A 25,722-nucleotide genomic window follows, 5' to 3' on the forward strand; every position below is an offset into this window, starting at 1 on the left:
GACCTTCGCGTATTGCTTACACGTTCCTTGTCCACTGGGGATCGATTCGACTTGATCAGGTAGTACAAATGGTGCAACTTGACTACTTAAACCGTCGTCAAGAGCCCCACGCACGATTTCAGAGGTAGGAAGGCCGCGTGAACCTCCCCCCCCCCCCCCACACAGCCAAACAATTCCACCACCGAAGAAAGCGGAGAAGAATATATGGGTTTTCCGGCAAGTAACCCATCGCACGAGGAAGAGAGGAGACATCTGTGTAGTTTGGTAAACTTATACAAAACATATTGTGCAAATAAATTTTCGGAGCATTTCGAGCATGTTACTCCAATTTTTTTTCTTCACATCGCCTGGTGAAAAATACGTAAATATATGCCTATGTAAATATTGTCATTTGCGTCACGGTTACCATCCGTCATCGCGTTCATCCATGCCGGCGGTTAAAGATTTTCAGACATTTTTTCAATGTTTACAAGTTAAATAGCAGTCAGTCCCCAAGTAGTAGGTTATTCTGACTACAGTAGTGCCTACATTTTGAATAACGCAACTTATTCCCATACTGTGAGTAGAAAATCAGAAAAAGTTTTTAAATTTTTACCGGTCAAAACTACCGGTACGGCAATTTTTTATTGGAGAAGATAATTTTGCATTGTTTTTTCGAAAAAGCAATTGGATTGTCTTTAAATTTTTATTGAATTACTTTTAAGATAAACATAAATTTTCACTAAAAGAAGCAGCGAGATGTTTATTGGCATCAAGTGAAATGGCAGGCTGTTAGACCATAATGCGTCGCAGGAAGTGTTGTCCTTTAGTTTATGGGAAATACTCTTACATTAATATTGTTCATTTTTTTAAGAAAAACAGTACAAGCAACATGTGCGTGGAGTTATGATGGTGAGTCAACCAGTTATGGTGGTCATAGAAAAACATCATTTACCTGCCCTTCTGAATTGAAGGTTTTACGAATCACCGTGCCTGCGCCCCTCCCAACTTCAACTTAACCCTTTAATTAAAAGTGACGCCCATTCGCATTAGGCTCTTTCATTCTAACCATATCCTTACTTTCATCCTTCCCCTCCCCCTTTACCAAAAATCTCTCGACCATGGATAGCACTTCTTCTTTTTTTCCTCTCCATCCTTCTCACCTTTTCCTTTCTTTTTTATACTCACATCTCGGATGCCTTCATTCTTTTCTTGTCCCTCTTTTGTCGTCGCCTAAGTTTCCACACCGTCAAACGCTACATCCCAAGCAGTATATTTGGCAGCTCATAAGTTTAATTTGTATTAATAATGCAAAAATAGTCATTAGGTACCCAACACGGTATATTTTTATCGGATGAATATTATGCGTGCGTAGTTTAGTGTCAGTAGGAATATGATCAGTATTTGTTCGCACGTAAGACTGACTCAAGGTATTCATTACATGAGTGTAAGTTCTATTTATGATGTAAAACCACTTATACATAATAATGTGTAGGATATTGCCCTGCATGATATCAGCAGGCGCCAATTACGACTGGTTTTAGCAGGATAAAAAGAAGCGAAAAAGGGGGAAGACTTAGGTTAGCCTCTCCATGAAGGGGCAAAGATAAAACATATAGTATTAATATGCCATTAAATGGTAAGAAATAGGCACACAAGTCATGTAATTAATGCTTCCGTTGGTATTTTCATTATAGAAAATATATTAATGGTAACTATTAAGACATTCGACCTTTCGATGAACATAAATATGTCGGTTAATTACTTCCTGATACCTCGAATGTATAAAGCATTATTTAAATATTTGTTCATATGGGATATGTTAGTAACGACTGGAATAAATATGATACAGAATTAAACATTACAATTTAGCGCACATTAATATTTTTGATTTCTCGCGTGATGAGACACGTAGAAAAATGTAGTATAAACCATGGTAAACATATGTATCCTAAGAAAATGGTTAGGAATAATGAATGCGCCACATCAAGTGTTTGAAATACTTAAACATAGAGCAATATATATTGATGGTGTTGGTAATAATGTGTTAAAGGTATAATCTAGAAGGTTATTTTGTAGGAAACTTTTTTAATACTCTTTCAGACGTAAATTCCAATTTTCGTTTCTTCCTCATATGTGCGTTGCGACGCAGATACGTCTCGTTATTTTTTAGTGCAAGCCAGACTACTCGGAATATCCATCTCAGAATACTATCAGGGTGGGAATCCCATGGCTGAGAACATATGCTTCGCCTTGTGTTGTGGCACTGGGAGTCGGGGAAGTCGCGAAGTATTTAGGAATAGTGAAGGATGCCTAAGTCAAACTGGCCCGTTCAAGACACAGAAGGCATAGCCAATACCCGAAGTTCGACCTCCGAGAAAAACGTAGTTGCTCGCGCTGGCCGTGGGGACCTACTTTTGAAAGTGACTGTACCTTCTCCTTTGCATCCGAGTAAAAAAGGACCTGCTAAGGCTTCCGAGTCTCCCCATGTCCAACCGAGAGAACATCTGTGGCCCAAGTCCAGGAGAGCGCGGCTTGCGATGGTGTTCCAGGACAGAGAAAAGTCGGTGTGTTCCTGGAATGAGCGGGTGATGGCCATTGGGAAGAAGGACGGACGAGGAGAAATATTTGTTTTCATAAAATTATAACTACAGATAGTCTTCCATGATACTCATACTGAGCGGTACTTAATCTTAAAATTTAGAGTAACTTCCTTTCACACGTTTGAAATAATATGTAATTAGTAATACTTCAATGGACATTAAGTCATTTTAGATTCACATGTGGGGTGTTAACGTACTCGAGACAAAATTAATCTAACATTCGCAATATCGTCGAATTTAATATCTGCCACATGTTTCTGGAAGAAAATTTCTTCGCGTCCTGAGCAAAATACGATAACATGAAATACTTTTGAAAATTCCAAATTTGAAATACCATAAAGCCTACCTTATTAAACCATCCTAAGTTTTATCTTACGCCCATTAAGCACCATGTATTTCTCTCCTTCCACCTTCCTTCAGCAGCATTTGGTCTATATTTTCTTCTCTAATTAAAAAGTCTATTATTTGAGAGCATACATGATTCAATCGCGTAATAAATGTTCAATTACCTCCTAGAAATGTACGTGTGGCCATAAAACAATTGCTTTGGTAATGAGAACTTGTGGGAACTCTTCTCTACCATTGAATTCACATTTACTTATATTAGAAAATTATCTCAATGACCTGAACCTTTTGGGCTAGGCTATAACAAAAAGGACGAGTGTTTGAAACGTAAAGAAGGGTTCATCTATAGCTACATAATTACCCGCAAGCCGCCTAAAAGGCGTGTGGTAGGGGGTGTTAGGACACCAGCAGTTTCCACATAAAAATGAAGTACTCTAACGAAGTTGGGACTAGCGTTTATTAAAATCCTTTATGATTCGGGGGAAAACGAATTCCAATATCTATCCGTCCGGAAAAAAATATCTCTTCATTTATCGCTCCTATTGGACCTGGAAATAAAGTGTGACTCTAATATTATGTTCTCTGTGTCGCTCTTAAAGATATCCATTCACAATTGTTCAAGTAGTCTACGCCTAGCGCGCAGCCTCCGAATCTCCAGCGGCTCCCATCCTAAATGGCTTAACATCTGAGTAACGCTGTCTGTACGCCCTTAACAGTTTTTGAAGGACCGCGCAGCCTTCCTTTGTATTTTATTCAGTTCGCGGAGTAAGTCTTTCTGCACCGGATCCCATACGCTCGCTACATACTCAAGGTGCGGTTAGACGAGTGTAAAATGGCACCTTTCTTATACTTTCTCATCCGAAAATCTTCCGACTATACGCTTGATGAGCCCTAATTTTACAGGGCTATGCCGCAAATATGTACGTGTAAATGTTCCCCACGTGAGGTTCGACGTAATTCCCAGGTACTTCACTTCGTCTGTTGCCTTTATGTTAATACCATCAGCATGCAGCATAAGCATGGTTGTAGTTGGACGAATTCCGCGAGAAATGTACCGTCATGCATTTGCTCAGGTTAAGTTCGAGTCCCTACTCTTGGCTCCTCAAATGAACGTTGTTTAAGTCCGATGATAGAATTTCGTAGTCGGAGTGATCACTAATTTCGCTATAGATGACTGCGTCGTCAGCAGATAACCGTATTTTATTGCTAATGCGGGAGCAGAGATCACTGATGTATTCAATAAAAAAGGTGGCCCTTTACGCATCCTTGTGGAACACATGATTTAACTTTTACTACGTCAGAGCTCATTTCGTCAAGAACTACTTTTTGAGTACGATCACTGAGAAAGTCGTGAATCCAGTTTACCACTGTTTCGTTTAATCGGAATGACTGTAATTTTTATAAAGGTTTGTTGTGAGGTACCGTGTTGAAAGCTTTCTAAAAATCTAGAAATAGAGCGTCAACTTGTCTTTTCGATTCACCATATTGTAGAACATCGTGAAGAAAGAGCGCGAGCTGTGTTCCGCATAATCTACCTTCTCGGAATCCGTGCTGACAGTCACGGAGGAAGTTACCTCTGTCCAAGAAAGTCGTGATATTGCTCGAGACGGTATGCTCAAGTATATTGTCTATATTCGAGGTTAATGAAATTGGACGGTAGAGGCCTGGGTCATGTCTGTTTCCCTTTTTGAATATCGTTGTAACGCTTGCAATTTTCCAGTATAGCGGTATATTTGTTATGCTATAATGTAGTGGACTAATTCCGATTTATTTAATACACAGCACCTCACAATCAGCATCACCATGAAATCCGCTGTACGAATGGACAGCGGATTTCATGGTGAGCGCACCTTGAGCGAATCAAAGGACAACGAGACAGCATCGCAAGACAACACAGCGGACACTCTTCGTCATCTATTCACCAGCCCTGATGAGGACACGGTGGTCTCTTTGGGGGTTTTGTCGGCTTCCCTAAAGTTTCGGACGAATATCAGATCACAAGGCATCACGGAAGAAGAGAGTTCCGGATGATTTTGATTTAACTATGTCTGCCACATGGTCATTAATAAATGTATTCAATTATAATAATAACTTCTCGACAAGGCTTGACGACGAATGGATACTATAGCGAGGATCTTCATATACTTATCTATTATAACTTATTAAATGAAGTTCATGGCTCAATTTGGAGCATTGCCCAATTTTGATGTTAAATATCGTAATGCAATAATTTATGTCGATGCCAAAATTTGTACTATTAGCATTTTGTATCCAGCATTCAGAATTACTTGCTTGATTTAAGCAGATTAAATGTATATCAATGATTTAGTAATAAATAAAGACAAAACATCAGCTTCGATGGAGCAGCAGCAGGGTAATGATAAAGTTGTTCTATCACGTTAGCATTTATGGTAAGTATTCGTTGTAATGGCGGCTTGACATACCATCCGAAGAACAGAGTGATGTGTTCCAAACGCACTCCTAAAGTGCTACGGCATGCAAGGTGCAAAACTTGAAAAATCTCCTCCTACCAGTACTTTTATCCGGTAGTATAACTGTTTATAACTAGTATTTGTATCCAGTAACACAGAGTATGAAGCCATCATAGTTTTTATCACCAGTTTAAGCCACCATACCTTGAGAATCAATTATAAACATCCTCTTTGCCATTGTAAAAATTCATCAGCATGTCGTACAATTGTTAAAGAACTCCGCCTTTAGTGTAGTAAGTTTCTAATTGTGAAATTTGTTTAAAAACGTATCTCACGTACAAAAAGGGTATGTGTCTAGTTATAGCTTTTATATCAATCATTTGCTTTAATAGATTCACTTCCCAACACCCGTTGAGAAGGGTAATCCCCGCAGCCAGCAGCCGAGGGAATTATCTGTGAAATTCCGGGTCAGATCTTAGTAATAACCGGGTAAGAAATAAGTGCCACAAATGAAACATCCAAGGCTTACATTATCTTTTTTTTCTGTAACTCTATAATTTTTATCAGCAACGAAAGTTTACGCGTTGTGGAATTGACAACTAGGTGATTCAATAAATGATCGTCAATTATAATGGCAAAGCAGTGAAGCTGTAACATTTCAAAATGTGATCACATTTTAAATCAGAATTTAGAAGGAAAACGACCTCCAAGAAGAAGCATGGATAAGGTGAAAAAAAACACGAACAACATGTCTATCGTGAGTGCAAATGAGATTAAACCATCGAATCATAGGTATTTTCTTCAATTATGGCATTGAAATCACTTATCTTTTTCTGGAAAGCTATTATCGTTTGATCCAAACCATAAACCTCCATAGCGCCTGAGGGTCAAATGCATTAACCGAGATAAGTATGTTGCCAAGTTAAAGCTCTCTTTCGATGCTGTTTGAATTTGGATTTTAAAATTAAATTTGATTTTTTTTAGTACTTATGACATTCTCCCCTTAGAACTAACAAAATCGGATAGGGTAAAAATTGAAAACGAAAGATTACTTTAATGAGTGACATAAGTGGGACGTAGAGTGACAGAGGGTAGAGCATTGGAATATTGTTCGAAGAGTCCTTGGTTCCAATCTAGCGTGAAGCTTAGAAACACCTCCCCCGCTAACAATAATGCTCGAAGCAGAAGGTGGCCTAGGGATAGCAATTGGGATGAACCTCGATTGGATTATTGATACCTCTGACTGAATTCCATCACATAGGAGGCTGATTCCTGTTGCCACTTCAGTAGCATTTTAATCGGCTCCCAAAAATGTTCTTGGCACGGTGATGAGTGCTATGCGATCCACTTTTTTCCAATAATAGGCTGGTTTCCTGGGGGGCTTTCTACAAAAAGCTTATGCTTACAGTTGAGAGTGCAAGCATAGAAGTAGGGAAACAATTCATTCATGGAGTATGATTCGATAAGGAAGTGAGGCTTGGACGTTGACAGCAGCAGAGAAGTCAAATAGTGGAAGCATTCGAAATGTGGTGCTACCGAAGAATGATGAAGATAAAATTGATATACCGTGTAAGCTATGGAGAAGTACTAAGAAAGTGAGAGAAAGAATAAGTCTTCTAAAAACCTTAAGCAGAAGATGGGACAACTTAGCTGGCCACATTATGAGACATGATGGCCTGATGAAATCAATCGTAGAGGGACAGGTGGAAGGGCAAGGGACGGCCCCGAATGAGTTATATAGGACAATGAGTATAGAGGATGTAAAAGAGAGAAGAAATACGTCGCTATGAAAAGGCTACGCGAATAGGACAGAGTAATGGAGAACTGCGTCAAACCAATCTTCGGATTGCTGCCTAATAATTATGATTTCATACCTGTAATCCCTCGATACCCAGAAGAGCAGAAATATCCAGGAGCATACTTGTCAAACAACGTTTACTATTGCCAAAACGTAGCAGCATGAATTTTGTCAACACATTGGCTACTATTATCACACATACACACATATCTACTATTGGAGTAAGAGAGGGCGTACTTCTGTAGTGCTGTATGTGAGAGACAATATTGGATGTATTTTTTTATTTTAAACTACATTTTGATAGCATTACAATTAAAATTCTCTCTCATTTCACAGGCGTGTATTGTTGGCTTTCGAACTCAAAAGGTCTTGTTTATTGAAGTGAAGAACAGATTCTTCTGTATATGTGCGAGAAGCAGAACTCCAAAATCGGAGGTGAAAGAGTTTTACTACACAAATTGGAGCAAATCCTGGACCACAATGAAAGCCGACATATTTGTCGATATCATCAATAACCATAGATATATAACAAAATGGCGGAGCCTATTTTCAACCCTTTTTTTTACATAAACCTATAGAAAAAGTAGACATTATCCCGGAGTTCCGCCAAGTAACCGATACCACGTCGTTTTTCGAAGCTTCTACATTGTAGATCTAAATTTAAACCTTGCACCAACTTGCAACCACGAATTTTAAATCGTTTTTTATAGCGTGCGATCGACTCCGGTTCTGGCCGGCGGCGGCGGAGAGTACGGCGACGCGGCACGTGCGTGGATGCAATATGGTCTCATTCACTTTTATGTGTGGATGACAATTATAATAGTGATAGAAAATAATCACCAGAAAGTTAATAATAATAAAATAATAAATATTACTACGAATGAATCTTATTATGCAATCGCTGGGCACTGAAAAAGGTGCACTGAAAGATTTCTTTTTTGAGTGCATTCCATATACTACCACGGAGAATGGCGTCAGAATACGCGTCGGCATGAAGAATACAACGTTGAAGAGTACAGAAGTGGAAAAATTGATAGCAGAAAGCTTTGGTACTATTACTTCGAAGAACTGGAAAAAATATGTTGAGCACGTCTTGAAAGAGGAAGAAGACATGTGGCGTGCAGACAATTTGCAGGATGATATAGAGGAGTTGATTGCTCGTCTGACATCGTCTTCATCACCTCAGTCGACGTCGTCTTCAACGGAGGAGCCAGGCCCACTGCCGAGCACATCCCGCTGCATGGAGGGAGTGGAAAATCTCTGCTGATTACGACGCTCGTGTACTATCAATCCTCAGGCAAGTAGTACTTATTGAGATTTGAAAGATTATTGCTATTCATAATTTGTGTACGTCACAAATCGCATCATAACGCTGGCCAAACGATAGCCAATAAATTGAAGAAGAGAACAAAGCTTGAAAAACATTAGCACTAGCCCTAATAGGTGCGTGTTTGGGCGATGCGTTAAAACACTTGTATTCATTGTTGTTAGTAATGTTCTTTACTTACCTCGTCCTAAAATTTTGCTGGGTGAAGGGAGAGGATATGGAAAAACCTGAAGAAGAAAGTGAACGAAATAGAGAGGATAGCAAGATAGGAGAAGATTGTATAAATTGAATGCACTAGACACCATTTGTACCTTGAAGAATATGTGGTAAAATTGAATACTAAGTCGTAATAAACTTTGTAATCGTGAAAAGTTTTCAGAGAATACCCGATCCCTGCTTGAATGTTGTGTGGCGAAAATTTCAAGCGCAACACTCCGTCCGTCGGATGGGACGTTAAGCCGTGGTCCCCTTGGCGCCTTTCATCTAGATGCCGACGCCGGGTTTCTATCCACCCTTCCCTCTCGGAGCAAATGACGTCATTGGTCGGTTGCCTCCCCCAAATACCATACCGTAAGAGGCCACAAAAAATATCTTTAATCATGTAAAATAATCAAACAAATCGGTTTAAAACATTTTCAAGTTGAATACAATAATCAATAATGCCAATTCCCCCTCACCATCCCAATCTGTTTATTTTAGTTTTTATTTTCAATATCGATGGATTTTTCCTCCCGAATCGCTGTTCGTCCAGTCCCCATTAAAGAATGGAATAGATACAAAAATCCACGCCGAGGAGGGCGTGTTTGATATTTATCCGAATAATAATGCGATCGGTTGTCATCACGAGCTGTTGATTCCGAGTGGTTGGTAAAGCGATCGGAATTTTATGAGACTTTTTTCATTTGGCGACTCCTTACGATGGCCTACTTCGCTATGACAACGGAATAATTCCGATTAATAGAGTGAAGCACAAATGTCTTGGTGGGGATAAATCTACCCGCAGGGAGGGTGTTATTGGAATTATTACAACCGGTTTTCATTCCGAACGGTTGATTCTGATTATTTAGCATTGCGAGCGGAATTTGCTTTGCCTGAAAATTTTCAATTCGATGGCGATATGAGCTCTTTTATTGACTTTTGAAGGAGTGAAAATTTTCAAAAGAAACGAAGTCTCACAGCCTCGAGGCAAATGGGAATCAACCGCTCTGGATAATTCCGATCAGTTTCAAGCACAGTACCATAGGTCGGATACGACCCCGCGACCTCCTCATTAACAGGCAAGCAGACACTGAGGACATTAATAATGAGGACAATCAGACACTATGACATGAGATAGATGAGCCAGCGAGTTATACTACTGTGATATTTATCCAAACATAATTTTCCATCGGAGGAGAGAGAGAAACTTTTCTTTCATACGAGACGTCCTCGTATCCATTTTATCCGGAGAAACTGTTTTTCTCACGCTGCTCATTATCGATTATTATCAGACTCGTGTTATTTGCTAAGCGCTCAGAGGTAAACATGGATGGAGTTTATGGATCCTAATTCTTCGTTAAAACTTTCGCGGGTGCTCGTCATGTTGAATTAAAACTTTTGGGCTATGTCGCCGCGTCAGATTTTGGGTGGCCCCAATGTTTCCCGACCGATGCTGGTCGCTTTCTCAAGGGAATCTGAAGAGGTGGGATTAAAAATTGGTATATATAGGTATACGTGTCAGGTGGTGGGGGGAGGGGAGTGAGAGGTTGGAGGAGTAGGTTGTCGATTGTTTTTGCCGATTACGGGTTGCCAAGTACGGCTGATTTTAAGGCCAGTGTCTCTGTTAAAGTTGTTTTTCTCCTCTTTAGATATTTCTACTGCTTCTCTTACGAGTCTCTGTTTAAAGCCTTTCACTCTTGCCACAATTTTTGCTTCCTTAAGGTCGATTGTGTGGCCCAGCGCTGCGTGTTCGGCTACTGCGGACTTCGTTGACTGCCCCAGTCGAATTGCTCTCTCGTGCTCCTCTAGACGTGTTTTAACCGATCTGCCAGTTTCGCCGATGTAGTTTTGTGTTGTTTTTTGAAATTGTGGCGAGAGTGAAAGGCTTTAAACAGAGACTCGTAAGAGAAGCAATAGAAATATCTAAAGAGGAGAAAAACAACTTTAACAGAGACACTGGCCTTAAAATCAGCCGTACTTGGCAACCCGTAATCGGCAAAAAATATCGACAACCTACTCCTCCAACCTCTCACTCCCCTCCCCCCACCACCTGACACGTATACCTATATATACCAATTTTAAATCCCACCTCTTCAGATTCCCTTGAGAAAGCGACCAGCATCGGTCGGGAAACGTTGGGGCCACCCAAAATCTGACGCGGCGACATAGCCCAAAAGTTTTAATTCAACATTTATGGATCCTAACAATCAATATCTTCGCGATGTTTTCCTTTCTTTTTGAATTGGCGGGTGTTTTCCGGTGTCCTTAAGAAATTGTCATCCCCACTCACTAAGCTGAATGCGCCAAATTCCCGCGTCTTATAGGTCACCAAGGTGCTGTGGTGCTTACATATTATTTAATAGGGCGTGGGAAAGACCGATGTAAGATTAGGTTAAGAATTCTTAAATAAGAAAACCCTTGAAGTTTTACTTTAAAAATAAACTTAAAATTGAAAAAAATAAGGACTTATTTCACTATGGAAGCGAGGCTTGTTCGTAGAGAGAAGCAGAGAAGTCGAGAGTGGAATCATTCGAAATGTTGTGCTATCGAAGATGGTTGAAGATAAAATGGATCGACCAAGCAAGTGTCCCAGAGCTGTTGCAAGATACATCTACCTCAAGGAAAACTGGGTCACCCTCTTTGTGTATAAGTGTGGAGTGTTTACTTAAGTAATGGAATCTGTCTACTATTAGGCAAAGGCTGCTCATCTCTCATTGCAATGTACTTTTGTCATTGATATTTGTTGCTTGTGCATCTCATGTGCTTGTAGAATTGTTAATTTCCACAGATTTCATCTCTAGCATGTCATATTTAAATTGTTATTGTTGTATTTCTTTTTCCAGTTATTGTATCAATAAATACCAATGTCCACTGAAGTAAGTCTACGAGATCATTATTCTTACCTACCACCAGATCTCCAGTTGGATTTGTACATTAATCTTGTATTATAGTTACTGCTTTAGTAACCTGGGGAAGTTCTTCAGGAAGATTTTCCTACACTCATTGCTTTTAAAATTCTCGCAATTGCAGTAGCATTATTTAATAGCAGGCCCTATCGTGACGCGTAAAAAAGTTTGAAACACGCGCCGAGATGTGAATTCAAACTTCGCGGCAGTCTTGGACCACTGGCATGGATGGCACTGATATATCAAAACCTACACGCGTTATCCTTATGGGTATGTCGCCCCCATGGTATCAGCATCACTCACTCAGCTGAATGCGCCAAATTCCCGCGTCTAATAGGTGACCAGGGAGCTGTTGTACTCATACATTATTTAACAGTGCGTGGGAAAGACCGGTTTAAGATTAGGTTAAGAATTGTTATGTAAGAAAACCCTTGAACTTTACTTTAAAAATAAATTTAAATCTGAAAATATAAGGACTTCCATTAGTACTTATTTCACTATGGAGGCGAGGCTTGTTCGTTGACAGAAGCCGAGAAGTCGAGAGTGGAATCATTCGAAATGTGGTGCTATCGAAGAGCGATGAAGACAAAATGGATCGACCGAGCAAGTAATGAAAAAGTGCTAGGAAGAATGTGAGAAAACAAACGTCTTCTAAAAACCTTAAGGGGAAGAACTTAGTTGGTTATATTATGAGACATGATGGCCTGATAAAGACAATCGTAGAAGGACAGTGGAAGGGAAGAATGGCAAGAAATGGCCTCGGTTGACACAAAGGACAGGATATAAAGGGTGTAAAAGGGAAGAAATACGTCGCTATGAAAAGGCTAGAGGATAGGAGATGGGAATGGAGAGCTTCGTTAAACCAATCTTAGGATTGTTGACTAATGATGACAATAGTACTATTGGATGGAAGGAGTACTATGGAATTCACGAAGCGGTTATTGATGGGCAGTTGAGAGGAACTGAATTTTATTCATTTCTGTGGGAGGGAGGCCCTCGGGCTGGGATTCGATATAAGATTACATGCGCCAATCAATTCCTCGATGACAGCAAGGAGAAAAGATTAGATGGCAATATTTTCAGAGGAAGATTTGGTATGTTGAGATTTGCAGACGATACAGCAGTCATAGCCATGACAGAGAATTATTTTAAGAAGAAATTGATAATAATGGATAGAACAAAGGCCAGATATTAGCTGAAAATTAAAAAAAGAAGACAAAGATATAAATATGCAGCAAAAGAGAAGAGGCTAAGACAAGCATCAAATTCAGAAAACAAAAGCTTGAAGAGGTGAGAAAGCTTTGCTCCATGGGAAGCCGAATTATAAACGGTGGACGAAGAAAGAAGGAAATAATCAGTAGAATAACGCAGGCGAAGAGGGCTTTCTATTGAGCGAAAGAACCTTCTTACAGCTGAGAGTACAAGCATGGAACTAAGAAAACAATACATCAGGTGCTGCATACGGAGCATGCCTCTTTGTGGAAGGAAGGTGTGGTCATTGACAGCTGACTCGACTTGTTTATTTGTTTAATCATTCCCAGGTGAGGCCACAACCCGACCCCCTCTTCCCCTGGACCAGCTGCAGAGAAGTCAAGAGTGGAGGCATTCGAAATGCGGTCCTGCCAGAGAATGATGAACATATAAAGATATGGATCGAATGTTTGACTAATGAAGAAGTGCTAGAGTTGGAGAAGAGAGAAGTGAAAAGTAAAACCATAAAAGTAATTTCATAAGCCAAGTCAGTGGCGCAGCGAGGGATGGGAGGGTTTGGGGGATAATCCCACCCCAGAACTGAGAGAAACTTTCAAGTTTAATCCATTTTACTTAATTTGATTTATTTACTGAAAGAAGAGCGTAAGGATTAATGAAATATCCCTCGGAATTCCATAAAATTCGCCATTTTGAAACATTTGTATTCAATATTTTCTGGGGGAGGGCCACCGCACCTACCGCTTACCGTGGCGGGTATACCACACACCTCAGTAGTTGACTTTCATCGGCGCCTAAAACACCATAGCCGTAATTCCTAGCTGCGCCCCTGAGCCACGATATGAGAAATTATGGCCCAATTAACGTAATTGTCGTAGGAAAGGTTGATTGGATGAAAGGGCAAGGGACGGCCGTGAATGCATTACGTAGGGCAGGTTATAAAACATGTAAAGAAAGAAATAGTACGAAAAAGCTTTCGGATAAGAGAGAGGAAAGGAGAGCTGCGTCAAACTAAACTTATAATTGTTGACTTATGATGTGATGCATGATTTATGTAAGCTTGTTGCTTATGAAGGAATTTCTGAGTTGTTGAATGTCGCGTGAAAACTACAAATCTGTGTTCTAAGGTAACTAGCAGAATCGATCCCATTTGACTGCGGGCGATCACGGAGCGCTATTTTTCTTTCCATATAATCCTTATCGGTTGCGCTCTCAGTAATAACCGGGGGTCTTTAGACACCGTTGTGAATTACTATTAATTTATCACAATTCCTTTGTTAGTTGTCCATAGGACCAAATTATATAATTAACTAAGAAAAAAATTATAGTCGAGACATTTTGTACAACTTCTCTTAGATTGGCTAAGCTAAGGTTCTTTTTCTTTTTGTTATCAGATACGAGTTCTTTGTCAAAGGAAGTTTCTTCAATTTTTCTCCTCAAATATTATTCTATACAATAAAATATCCTTAAGCGCAATTATTGGTCCGCGTGCCGTGCTGACACATTGACCTTGAGCCTGTACCAAAGCCGGAAGAATGGTAACTGGTAAAGTGTCCATTAACACTGGGGAAAATTCAGACACTTCTTAATTTAAATAAATAAAAGATCGTAACTCTTTTCCACGAAAATTTTTCACTTAAATATGTCTTCTTTCCACCAATTGAAGCCTGAATCTGTTGAAATTCTTAATTTCCCTGATACACTGGTCCCTCCATTCTCCAAGAAACCGTGACTTTGACGACATCTATACCGTGAAAATATGGAAAAAACTGCGAATAATATATTTTAGTTTGATGGGAACTATGATTTGTATTCTTATTTAATGCATAATTAGATGCGCAACACCTCTAGGTAGCCACTCATGTTCATACAAGCGGCACACTCTCTGAGGCACTAATGACAGCCTAGACCAACTAAAGTACTTGTGGATATGCATTACCTAGGCCTTGGCTGCCTTTCTCCAACTGGCCCATGCCCCCTAGTCAATATGATGTCACGGCTCGTTTTCGTTGGAATTTGTTCACCGAATAAATAGATATTTTGTCATTAATCGGCAGTCTCATCCCAAACTTAAGCGTTCAAATCGTTAAATATAGTTTAATAATTTTAAATTAAACAAAATATAGACGCAATCGAGGAGAAAAACGACGTTTTTATTCATTAAATATCCCGAATGCTATTTCCGAGTTACCCACTTTAGACAATTAATGTTTGTGAATTTATGTTCTCTCAAAGTACCTACATATTAATTATTTGAGCAATTGCATGGGTAAATATGCTTCCAAAGTTTTCACATATGCACTTATAATCCCGAGGTGGATGCCAATGGCAAGATGGACGCCGTTCGCTCATATCATTCACGGAAATCATTCAAGTAATTTATAACAGGCCTGAAATTTCAATCGATTATACACAGCGAATGATGGTTATTCGCAAGGCATTCGAATGGAAATTCATCGTGTAAAGCTGCCTTTATACCAGTTGAGCAATGAATTAAAAACTTATTGGTACAATTAAAACATGCCTTTTGTTTAGTGGGTTACTTAACTTCCAAATATGTTTTTAAATGTTGTAATAATCTGTTTATTCTTCTGTGAGTACTTATTATCATTATTATCATAATGAAATGAATTTTCTTCAATATTTTTACTGAGTCTTTTTTATGCAAAGATTTCGAGTACTCACCAAAGTAACTCTTTTCTGTGCTATCCAGTTGAGAAATTTTATCGTGGTGTGAAATTATTACGGCTTTATGCTGTTTCATGCATGTATTTGAATTAAGATTGAGCATTGAAAAACTATGTTGCATTTATTTTGGGATTATCCCGGTAGCATTGATGACAGTACCCAAGTAGCCACCCAATATCGGGCTTATGTCGGACCAATATCGACTGCCAGTGTTCTTATGTCGGCCCTATAATGTCTGCCAATATAGGGCCAATATCCAAGTGTAACATTTTACGTTTTTTAGCCGATATTGGCAGCCTATATTGGCCCTATATCGGCAGACTATCGAGAATGTCCTGTTAACTAGTGGCGAATCCAGGATAGAGCTGAGATTACTATAGGGTGGTGTCCTATTTTTTTAGGCTCAAATCGAAAGATTGTTACTCCTGGAATATGTATTTCACGCTTATAGATTTACGATTACGATATCTATTTTTCGCGATTAAATGAAAAGTGAAAATTTTGAAGCGCAAAGAAAACGCAACGGCTAAATATGAATGATGGGAAAACTCCGTGTGACGTATTTCTGGTTCCCGTTGCCGCAAGTGAAGCTACCATGAGGCGAGGCCTTGAGCGCTAATACGACGAGGATGCTAGCAGGTAGCCTTGTACCCTGCTATCTGGTAGCGCTTGGCTTAAATAAGGATTATTAATACCTTATCAAACGAAGAAAACTTTCCGATCTTAGCCAGTTTTAATAGGTGATTATCAAGGCATGTTTCCCTGAGCTCTGTGGCTCATGCATGCATTGGTAATCTCAGACGATGTAAAACTCCTATCTACTCTTATAGAAACTAGGTCCCTGTGCCGTCACATGGAGTGGCATAGCATGGGCGCCAGCCTGCCCTTTTTCAAATGACGATAAAATTGACCCTTGCAATTCGTCTAAACCGGTATTTCTATAGCCAAACAGTTTGTATATTATGAATACACTAGTGGTGGGCAACGAATCGCTATCAATGCCATTCGTTTTCTTTGATGAAAGAAACTACCCTATTCTATCTAGAGTAAATTGGATACCAAGGGGGGTGGGGGTGGATCTACTACTGGATTATAACATACCAAAAGCGCGTAAAATATGCCCTAAGTTTGGTTATAATAGGGTGGTTTCCTATTTTTTAAAATGCCCAGGTCGAAACACTATTACAACTGGAGTACGTATTTCACGATTTTAAAATTTTTAATGATAATATCTATTTTTCGCGATTAAATGAAAAGAGAAATATTTCAAGCGCGCGAAAATGCTTCGGCCAAGCATGAATGCTGTGAAAAGCCCGTGTGACTTCATTCTGGCTCCGGCTGGTGCGGGTGAATCTAACTTGGTACGATGCTATGAACGGCGTGACGATAAGGCTTCTAGTATGTAGCAGAGTACCATTCTAGCAGGTATTGCTTGGCTTAGATAGGAATTATTAATATCCTATCAAACGAAGGAAACTTTCCAAACATAAGGTTAAAATAGGTGATTATAAAGAGATGTTTCTCTAGGCTCTGTGCCACATGCATGAATTGGTAATCTCAGACGATGTAAAATTCCTGACTACCCGTATGGCATCTCGGACCTTGCGACGTTACGTAAAGTGGCATAGCATGGCCGCAATCTGGCTTTTTTCAAATGACATTAAAATTGACAATTAACATTCGTCTAAACTGGGATTTCTAAAACCAAATAACCTGAAAGTTTAATTTAAATTATTAAACGCCTGCATTTTTTCATGCTGTTTTTTCTTCCGCGTTGTAAATCTTACTTGGAATATTTAAATTGTAAACTAAATTGAGGGTATGGACAAATAAATTTAAAGTTGGTAAATAATTGAAGCCGAATACGCGGCGCACAAAATAAATTACGATAAATCAACAAGGATAGAAATAAATCCATTCTAATCCGTGGCATTTTAGCCAAAAGCATTTGAAAGGAAAAAAATCTTCTGCCACCGCCACTTCATGTAGTATTATGCATTGAAAATACATATACTAACTTTAGAATACAACACATTATTAATTCTATGCCCTAACAGTAAATTCGCGATGAAATGCCGCGAATAAAAATGCATAGTCCTAAGCATTACCTCACAACAATGCTCACGGAAGCCGATAGCCGCGCGTTGCTAGGGATGCATAATTTACACTGCAATCAGTGCTTTCAAGAGGAAAAGAAAGGAGAAGATATTGCATCAAGATTTGCGAAAACACAAGGCCAGAAAAATGGGAAACTCTCTGCGTAAGTACCAAAACAACTTCTGAACATTATCATACCGTGAAATACGCCTTTGAGAATGAGTATTTTTTTCATTTTTTGATAAAATACATCCTACGGAAAGAACTGCTTAGCAACTCCCGTCTGTTCTCTTAAAATTCCTTTTTCGTCGAAGACTTATGCATTTTCCTTGGTTTTCCGGACGATTTACTAAAGGAATAGATTACTAGTGCCACGTAAGAAGGTGTCATTTCATAGCGTCAATTTTCCTGACGGAATTAATTTACCGTAGTCGTGGCTTATTTCATCGATTTTATTTTCGGCAGGCCTCTTGCAAATCCGTTACATTCAATTCTTTCTTCGAAGTCGAAATACGAAGACATGAAGATGTATTTTATTACCAACCGAACATGTCCTCTAAGCGATGGATGCAAGTTAATTTTTGGGACGTTTTCATGGAATATTTGTCCGTTCGAAGAGAGGTGTCACTAAAACATTGCTCTGCAAACACCTTCCCAATCATTTCAAAATAAAGCCATGATACTGTACGAGACAATATAGCTTGAATAACGGATACGAATAGTTTTACATTCCCGTATGCCCATTTAGTAGCCACTCTTGAGGGGAGCAATATAAATTTAATCATCACGGTAATTTGAAATTTATTCTATTATTTTTTAAAATAACATAACACGGAGAAAAAAATCGTTGGCCTCTGCTGTGATTCAAAGCATGATTTCCGATCGAATTATGCGTTGTTCATAATTGCTCGTTGTTCAAATAATGCTACCGAGGCGTCATATTTGTGGACAAAGGCGGACAAGGACTCCTTAGCACATGAAATCACAAGAGAACCACATCGTGTGCCTCAGCCGGAGTGCAAGGCCCGGTGCGGACGATTTGGACTGCTTGTGGCATATCGAATGCTCAGCAGTCCGTACCACCTTTCCCGGTAGAGTATAAGGAAATATCCAAAAGTGGGAATAACACGTCGGTAGCTCAACCGGCTAAAGCATGTACTGGAACGGATATCGGGGGATCCTGGCTCGAAACCCGGTCAAGCGGTGAATGATGGTTTTTGTTTCTCATTGGATTTTTCGCACAATTGTCGCAATAGAGACTTGAGAACCTTACTAGATGCCCTGTTGCTGGAAGCTCTGGGCGACTCATGACTTGGAATGCTTTGCTTTCTGAGATCGCAATGCCTCCAAAGCATCTAGCAACAGGGCAAACTCATCACTGTACGGAGCAGTGGCTAAGCTAGGGGGGGAGGGGTTTTGGGGGATAAACCCCCCTCCCAAGAGCTCACAGAAATGTTTAAGTTTAATACGTTTTACTAAATTGGATTGATTTAACCAAAAGAATAGCGTAGGGATTAATAAAATACCCCTCAGAAAGCCGTATAACTCACCATTTTAAAACCATTTATCTTAAAATCCCGCAATTAATTAATATCGCACCTACCGCTTATCCTTGTGGGTATACCATACCCCACATGCCCCGGTATTACTTGTACCTTAACCTCCCCCAGCTTTAATTCATGGCTGCGCCCCGGATAGGGAGCGCTTGCCTCTAAGCCTCTGTACTTAAAAATTGGTTCTTTTTCGACCGCAACGTAATCAGTAATCTTAAGGTTCAAATAGACATCAGTTAGCCGTGCTTAAAATGTTGTTAATAATCGTTCTCCAACCTCATAATAGTGGAAATGCATACTTTTTGTAGACATTGTGCTGAATTACTACACTAAACACTTGGTAGCGCAATATACTTTTTCTGCTTAAAATTCAGTTTATTCACTAGAATATTAATCCAAAGAGTCTCCCGAGTTTCGCGGGCTGTAAAATACCGCTCCCAATAATCTTACGCCATGACGTCATAATTCAGTAGGAGTCCAAGATCCAAGCCCAGTAACGTCCTAGCTGCAGGTTTGGAAGAGCCTCGCTGCGTTTGAAGGAGAAAATGGCTGAAAGAAGGAAAAATTACATGTGGTGCATTGTTCCTCTGTGCAATAACACCCCAGGAAAAATTTTCGTCTGCATTCCCACGGAGGAAATTAGAAGGAAAGCCTCGATGCATGCCGACTGTCGGGATGAGCGTTACGGAAAAATAAGAGTATAACAAACCTTGTGCTATGTGAGCGTACTGGTAACTGGTATAGCGAACATATTCTAAGTATGTATCTTCCTCTGATTTTCTTTCCTCTTTTCCGTGATAGGATGTTGCTGCCGAAGGACACAGCGGCGGGATGAGGAGGAGGGTCCGGCCGCCGAGGGCCCTTGCCCGGAGGAGACGGTGACTCCGGGGGCGGACGTGGAAGCAGCGGACAACACAACTGAACGACCAACATCCACGTCCCCTGTGCCCCCGGAGGCGGGCACACCACCTTCGCCCGCCTCACCTCCTCCTCCGGGAGAAGAACAAGATGAAGATGAGGGCCCTGCCAGGGGGAGTAGTGAGGTGCAGGACCATCCAGGGCCAAACGATCGCCTCCACCGGTCAATGCTCCGGGAAATGGAGATATTGAGAAGAGATATCGAAGACTTGGTGGCGGAGATTGACCGGCTGGAGGCGATCATTGAACATCTGCTAATACACCTAGACCTCCAGGCCCTGGAACAGAGACCGCCGCGGGTCGGTCCTGGAGGTGACCAGTGATAACATCACCACCCATGGCCCGCGGTGAAGTCCGAAGTCCCACCTCATGACGTAAGTGAAGGAGGGGGTCAGGAACCCTTCCCCAAATACTTGCATAAAATTTTACACTATCCAGATTGCTTTTAGGCTTCGTATTTTTTCTTCTTTGTTGCAATGGCGCAGTGGCGCAGCTAGGACTTAAGGCTAGGGGGGGCTTATGGGCACAACTAATACTGGGGTTTCTGGGGGTGTGGAATACCCCCCTGGGTAAGCGGGAGGTGCGGGGGCACTCCTTCAGGAAATTTTCGATATAAATGGTTCAAAATGGTGAGTTTTACTGCTTTCGGAGAGATGTTTTATTAACATTTGCACTATTCTGTAAGAAATGTTAATCCATTTAAGTAAAATGGATTAAACTCAAAAAACATTTCCGAGCTCTGGGGGGGTTTTATCCCCCAAAACCCACCCCCTCGCTGCGCCACTGCAACGGTGGATATATTTAAGATCCTTGGTGACTATAGCCCACCACCCATTGCGTTCACACATACACTAGATAAAATGAAAACTTTTGGAAGTACCTCTTTCCACGAAGTTATTTATTTATCTTTCCTGCTAATATTACCTACCAAAGCAAATTAATAAGCAAATGAACATATTTTTAATGGCAAGAACATACTTCTGTTAACAGCTTATGAAAATCCTTAATGACAAATGTAATTACAGTCAACGCACATATTATTAATTTTTGAGTGACATTTTCTTTAATGTTAAGATATGATAGAGTTTTAACATTAATCAATAAATGAGGTTTATCTTCAATTATGTATATTCACTATTTCAGGGCAAGAACACCTAGGCCATCTCCCTGCTACGTGGGCGGCCAACCACCCAGAGGTAAAAGAACCTTACACTCATTTCATTTGAAATTGTTGCAGATTTGTCCAACAAAGAGTATTCATCCCCCTCTTTAAGATTGCTAAAACACACATGTTCTTTCAGCTATTATAATATGGATCATACTACCCCAATTAAACAGTGTAACCTCCTTTTTTTGCCGCCTCCCCTCCCCTATTACACTTGTACTGACGAAAGGGCCTCGACCAGCATAACGAAGAGCAAAGTGGAAGGGCCTGCGACAAAAAGAGGACATTATTTCTAAATGTCCCTGCTCATTCCTCAATATCTATTTTGGCATGTATTCTGCTGTAATCCTTACTTAGAACATTTAAAACCCTAGCAAAGAGGATAACTGCAGGCAGACGGAACCCACATAGTATTATGTGTAGGGATGGTCGAATCAGATACAAATATCCGCAGATATTGCCCCTCATCGGATACATCGGATCCAAAGTCGCAGAAGACATAGGATCTAGATGCAAAAATTTAAATAATAGATTCAGTGAATTCAACTCCCCACAAGGCTGGAAAGAGTTCCGAACCTCTCTTCGACTGCAACGTGGCATGCAATTCTTGTCCTACTCATGAACTGTTTTGCTTGAAAACTCTCGCAGAGGCTACGTAGGAGAATTTCAGCTGTGGAAAATAAAAAAGGCAAAATACGAATGGCACATATTGTGACTCTTCCCATAAGATTAAACATTCATCAGGGGAATCTCAGCGTCAGTAACTTGAAAATGCATTTTGATTCAAAAATTTCCGATCGGAAAGATTCTGCTCCGAAAATCAAGGATCCGAAAAAAATCGTGGATTGGCCCATCCCTAATTATGTGTGTTCCGTAATGCTGTTTACTTGTGGTTAATGTGGGTATTAATAATCCTGCTCACGACAGTGCCCTGCGAGGTGCCTCCGGTATACATCATTGCTTCCTGCCTGAGAGAAGGCTTTGCCGCTTTGACTGTGATGCCCCTAAGAAGCGCCTGTATTGCCTTATGGTTGAACAGTCCCAGCATGCAAAAAAACATTCACTCAAAGTGCCTATCAATTTCCAAGGGTACATGTGTCTTATCATCATTATAAAGGCTAATTTCACATGCATTTTATCATTCTACTCGAAAAAATAACCAGGAGCAATAACATATGTGTTATGAGTGGAGCAGATGATCCGAAATTGATCTTAAGCTGGCTCATGATGAATATCATTTAAATTGTTTTTTTTCTTTTCAGCCATAACACCTGTCCACTCATCCCGCTGAGAAATTAGGGGAATGACACCTGCCCCAGGCCTGCAGCACATCATCAAAACGGTATGAGATTTGTTCGCATTATCATTTTTTCACATGCATATATATATATATATATTCCATATTCCAGCATCGCAAAAACCATAAACTGGCTCAGGGACTATAATTTGGAACTCACTCCGGATTTACCTTGAGTCTTTGCATCAGCACTCAACTTATTCAAGAAAAGGCATATGAATATGTATTAAACTGAATAACTAATCCAGGACTATGTGGATGGATTCAAAGAAATACGTAGTACAGAGTATATTTTCATCACAGATGGACCCATTCAGTTTTTCAATCTCAGTCCTAACGGAGTTCCTTCATTAGAACGAGAACTTTTATGTTGCATGGGCATACCCAGCGGATGGATAGGAGGGGCCTCTGATTTCCTTCATGCATTTTACCACCTTCTGATGGAAAAAGCATGTAATTATCCATCCCCTTGAAAGAAACCGAGTGGATATGGGTTTTTTACATATTTTTCACTTCGATCGTGTGCATAAGCTCAAATTTCCAAAATGTAACGACACCGGTGGTGTCATGACAAAATGTTAACCCTTCTGCGGGGAACTATCGCTTACTCTCTGGGAATCTACCTACGTCACATGCAGCAAAAGCACTGAGCACACGGCAGGGAAAAAAGAAGAAAAAACTCCCTTTCCCAACTCTACTTACATGTTTTACTGAAAATCTTGTCTGCTACCAGTGTTTGAGATAGCCAATATATGTACAGCCATCTAATGGTCATTGCTTGTTTTGGGGTAATCCGCTGATGACATCATTAAAACTTAGTCATTGATAGTTAAATACAGATAACATCCTTACGGAATTATGTATTTCATTCAAAAGTATTAACAAGTAAATAGAATAAGTAGCAAAAAAGGAATAACCTCAAGGAAAATGCTGTATCTTTCCAGACACTGGATCAGGTCTATCGTGGAAAACTGAAGGTCAATAGTCAATAATATGGGATGTCAATAATATGGCCTCTATTCCCAAAGGAAAATTGCTCAGTGAATGTGCTAGAACAAATTCCACAACGAGTAAAGTAAGTTACCCATCACAAATAAAAATATCAACTTATATTAAATTAACATGATCCACTGAAATGTACCCTGTAGGCCGAATAATTCATAATTGATATTCAACTATGTATGCTGGTTTTAGGTGATGCCTACTCAGTGGCACCGATTCCATGGGGCCTGAGGGGGCCGGAGCCCCCTCAAAGATTCGTTAGGGGGGGCGGAGCCCCCTCAACAATTCAAGAAAATAATTAAGTTGTATTATGCTTTGTTAAATTACAACAATATATTGGTATTTTCCCATGTTTGACGATACCTTTTAAAATATATTCAATAATATGTTAAAACAATAATTTTAGTAAAGGTAGTAAGCAGGTTAACTGAAAACAAGTGGTGTGAATAATGATAGTGTTACGGTGCTGGGACACACTGGGAATTTAAACTCTTCCCGCGGTAAGACCCCCAACATGGGCCCCCCCAATATTTTTTATAAGTCGGTGCCCCTGTGCCTACTTGACCTTTCATTTGTCCGTTTGAAAATTTGGTTGATATGGTATTCTTGACTGGACCAATTAATTTTCATAATTGCATTCATGATATAAGATGAATTTCAATAATACATTACACATGTCATCCTTTTTTCTCATTTCATGTGCCAGGCACGTAGACATGTACGCAGGTAATATATGATCAATTCCTAAATTCCAATTGGTAAACTAAAATTGAACCATAAAAAATTTTTACACATTTATTTAAAAAAATATAAATGAGTTTAGAATCATGAGCATTTTCATTCTCAAGTAGTTCTGCAAGTAGTCTTCATCACAGGCTCCAGCCTGGCACTGAGGAAGATTGTTCATGGTGCTCTATCACCCCTAGATCAGTGGTATGCATTTATAATTGTCATAATTTTAGTTTGGCATCAGCTACTCTATGTTTTTTATAGTCGAGTTGGTAGTAAATAGGTAATTCCTTTCAAGACTCAAGTACATCATCTTTCATTTTGATTCAGGGGTGTACTTAGCCAAAACAGCACACAATATCCATCAGATGTCTAAATACGGTTGATAATAAGGCCAACAATGTTGTAAGGATGTTGTTTGGTGTATTCATTGCTGATTTTGAACTTTATTGAAGCAAACCATTGTCATCATTTAATGGTAGATAATTTCTTCTCAAACCATGGGCGTACCCAGCGAGGGGCAGGAGGGGGCAGCCACCCTCCCCATGAAATCAAAAATCGCCAAAGTCTTTAAGAAAATCAGATCGGATTGCATGGACAGTTTTCAACAATTTTTCTTTAATATCAGTTTAAATCATGCAACTAAAGTTTTTTTCAGGCAAATAATTTGAAAAACTATTAAAGCACTGTTATAATTTGTCTTAAAATGTTGGTTTCACTCACCTTTTCCAATGAAAAATGTAAAATGTTACAACTTGAATGACCATCATGGCTTGCCCTATTTTTGATGCTGGGTATGCTTTTGCCTGAAAAAAATTAATCAAATAACACTAGACTGTAAAAAATTATTTTTTTGAGCCCTGATACCATTTCTGGTGATTCTTCCGTAAAATGACATACTGAATCAAAATATGACATCTGTTTTCCTCCATCACCCACCATTTTTGGGGGAAGTCCATCCTCAAACTTTCCTCATTTTGCTATGATTTGGAGGAATGAAAAGGATTCTATAGCATTTATATTTCTTATTAGGTTTTTGAGAGGTACAAAGTTCTAAAAGATGATCATTTATGGTAAGGAGATAGATTTGGGGGGATTAGTAAACAGTCTCCATTTTTCAGGGTCTCATGGAATTAAATGCTTAATTTGCAAGTCATTTCACCGAAGAAGCATAACAAAAAATAACTACAATGAAGCTTCACAAACTTCAGACCATCTCGGTGGGAGTGGGTTCGAGTCCTGCCTGGGTAGGTTGCCCCTACCCAAGGCATGGTTGTGTGTGAAAGTCATTGGTTGATGTTATTTCCCCCATTATGTAAAAGGCCTTAAATGAGCTGTTTTTGGGGCGATGTAAAAAAATAAAATAAATAAATATAACAACCTTTGTCCTATTGTTTTGAGAAACTTCATATGCATAAAACCTTAGGCTCAAAAAAAGTAATTCATCAAAACTTGAGGAAGAAGAACAATTTTACT

General features: G+C 39.7%; 1 protein-coding gene across 1 annotated transcript; it reads left to right on the top strand.

The window, feature by feature from the left end:
• The first annotated feature begins 17,674 nt into the window (after positions 1-17,674).
• Positions 17,675-21,249, top strand: LOC124160152 (eukaryotic translation initiation factor 3 subunit B-like). Its single transcript, XM_046535906.1, has 3 exons — positions 17,675-17,745; positions 19,937-20,427; positions 21,197-21,249. Exons 1-2 carry the CDS (start codon positions 17,730-17,732, stop codon positions 20,374-20,376), a joined length of 456 nt encoding a protein of 151 aa, XP_046391862.1. The 5' UTR covers positions 17,675-17,729; the 3' UTR covers positions 20,377-20,427; positions 21,197-21,249.
• The last annotated feature ends 4,473 nt before the right edge of the window (positions 21,250-25,722 follow it).

This window comes from Ischnura elegans, chromosome 6 (assembly GCF_921293095.1).
Source record: "Ischnura elegans chromosome 6, ioIscEleg1.1, whole genome shotgun sequence".
Lineage (NCBI taxonomy): Eukaryota > Metazoa > Arthropoda > Insecta > Odonata > Coenagrionidae > Ischnura > Ischnura elegans.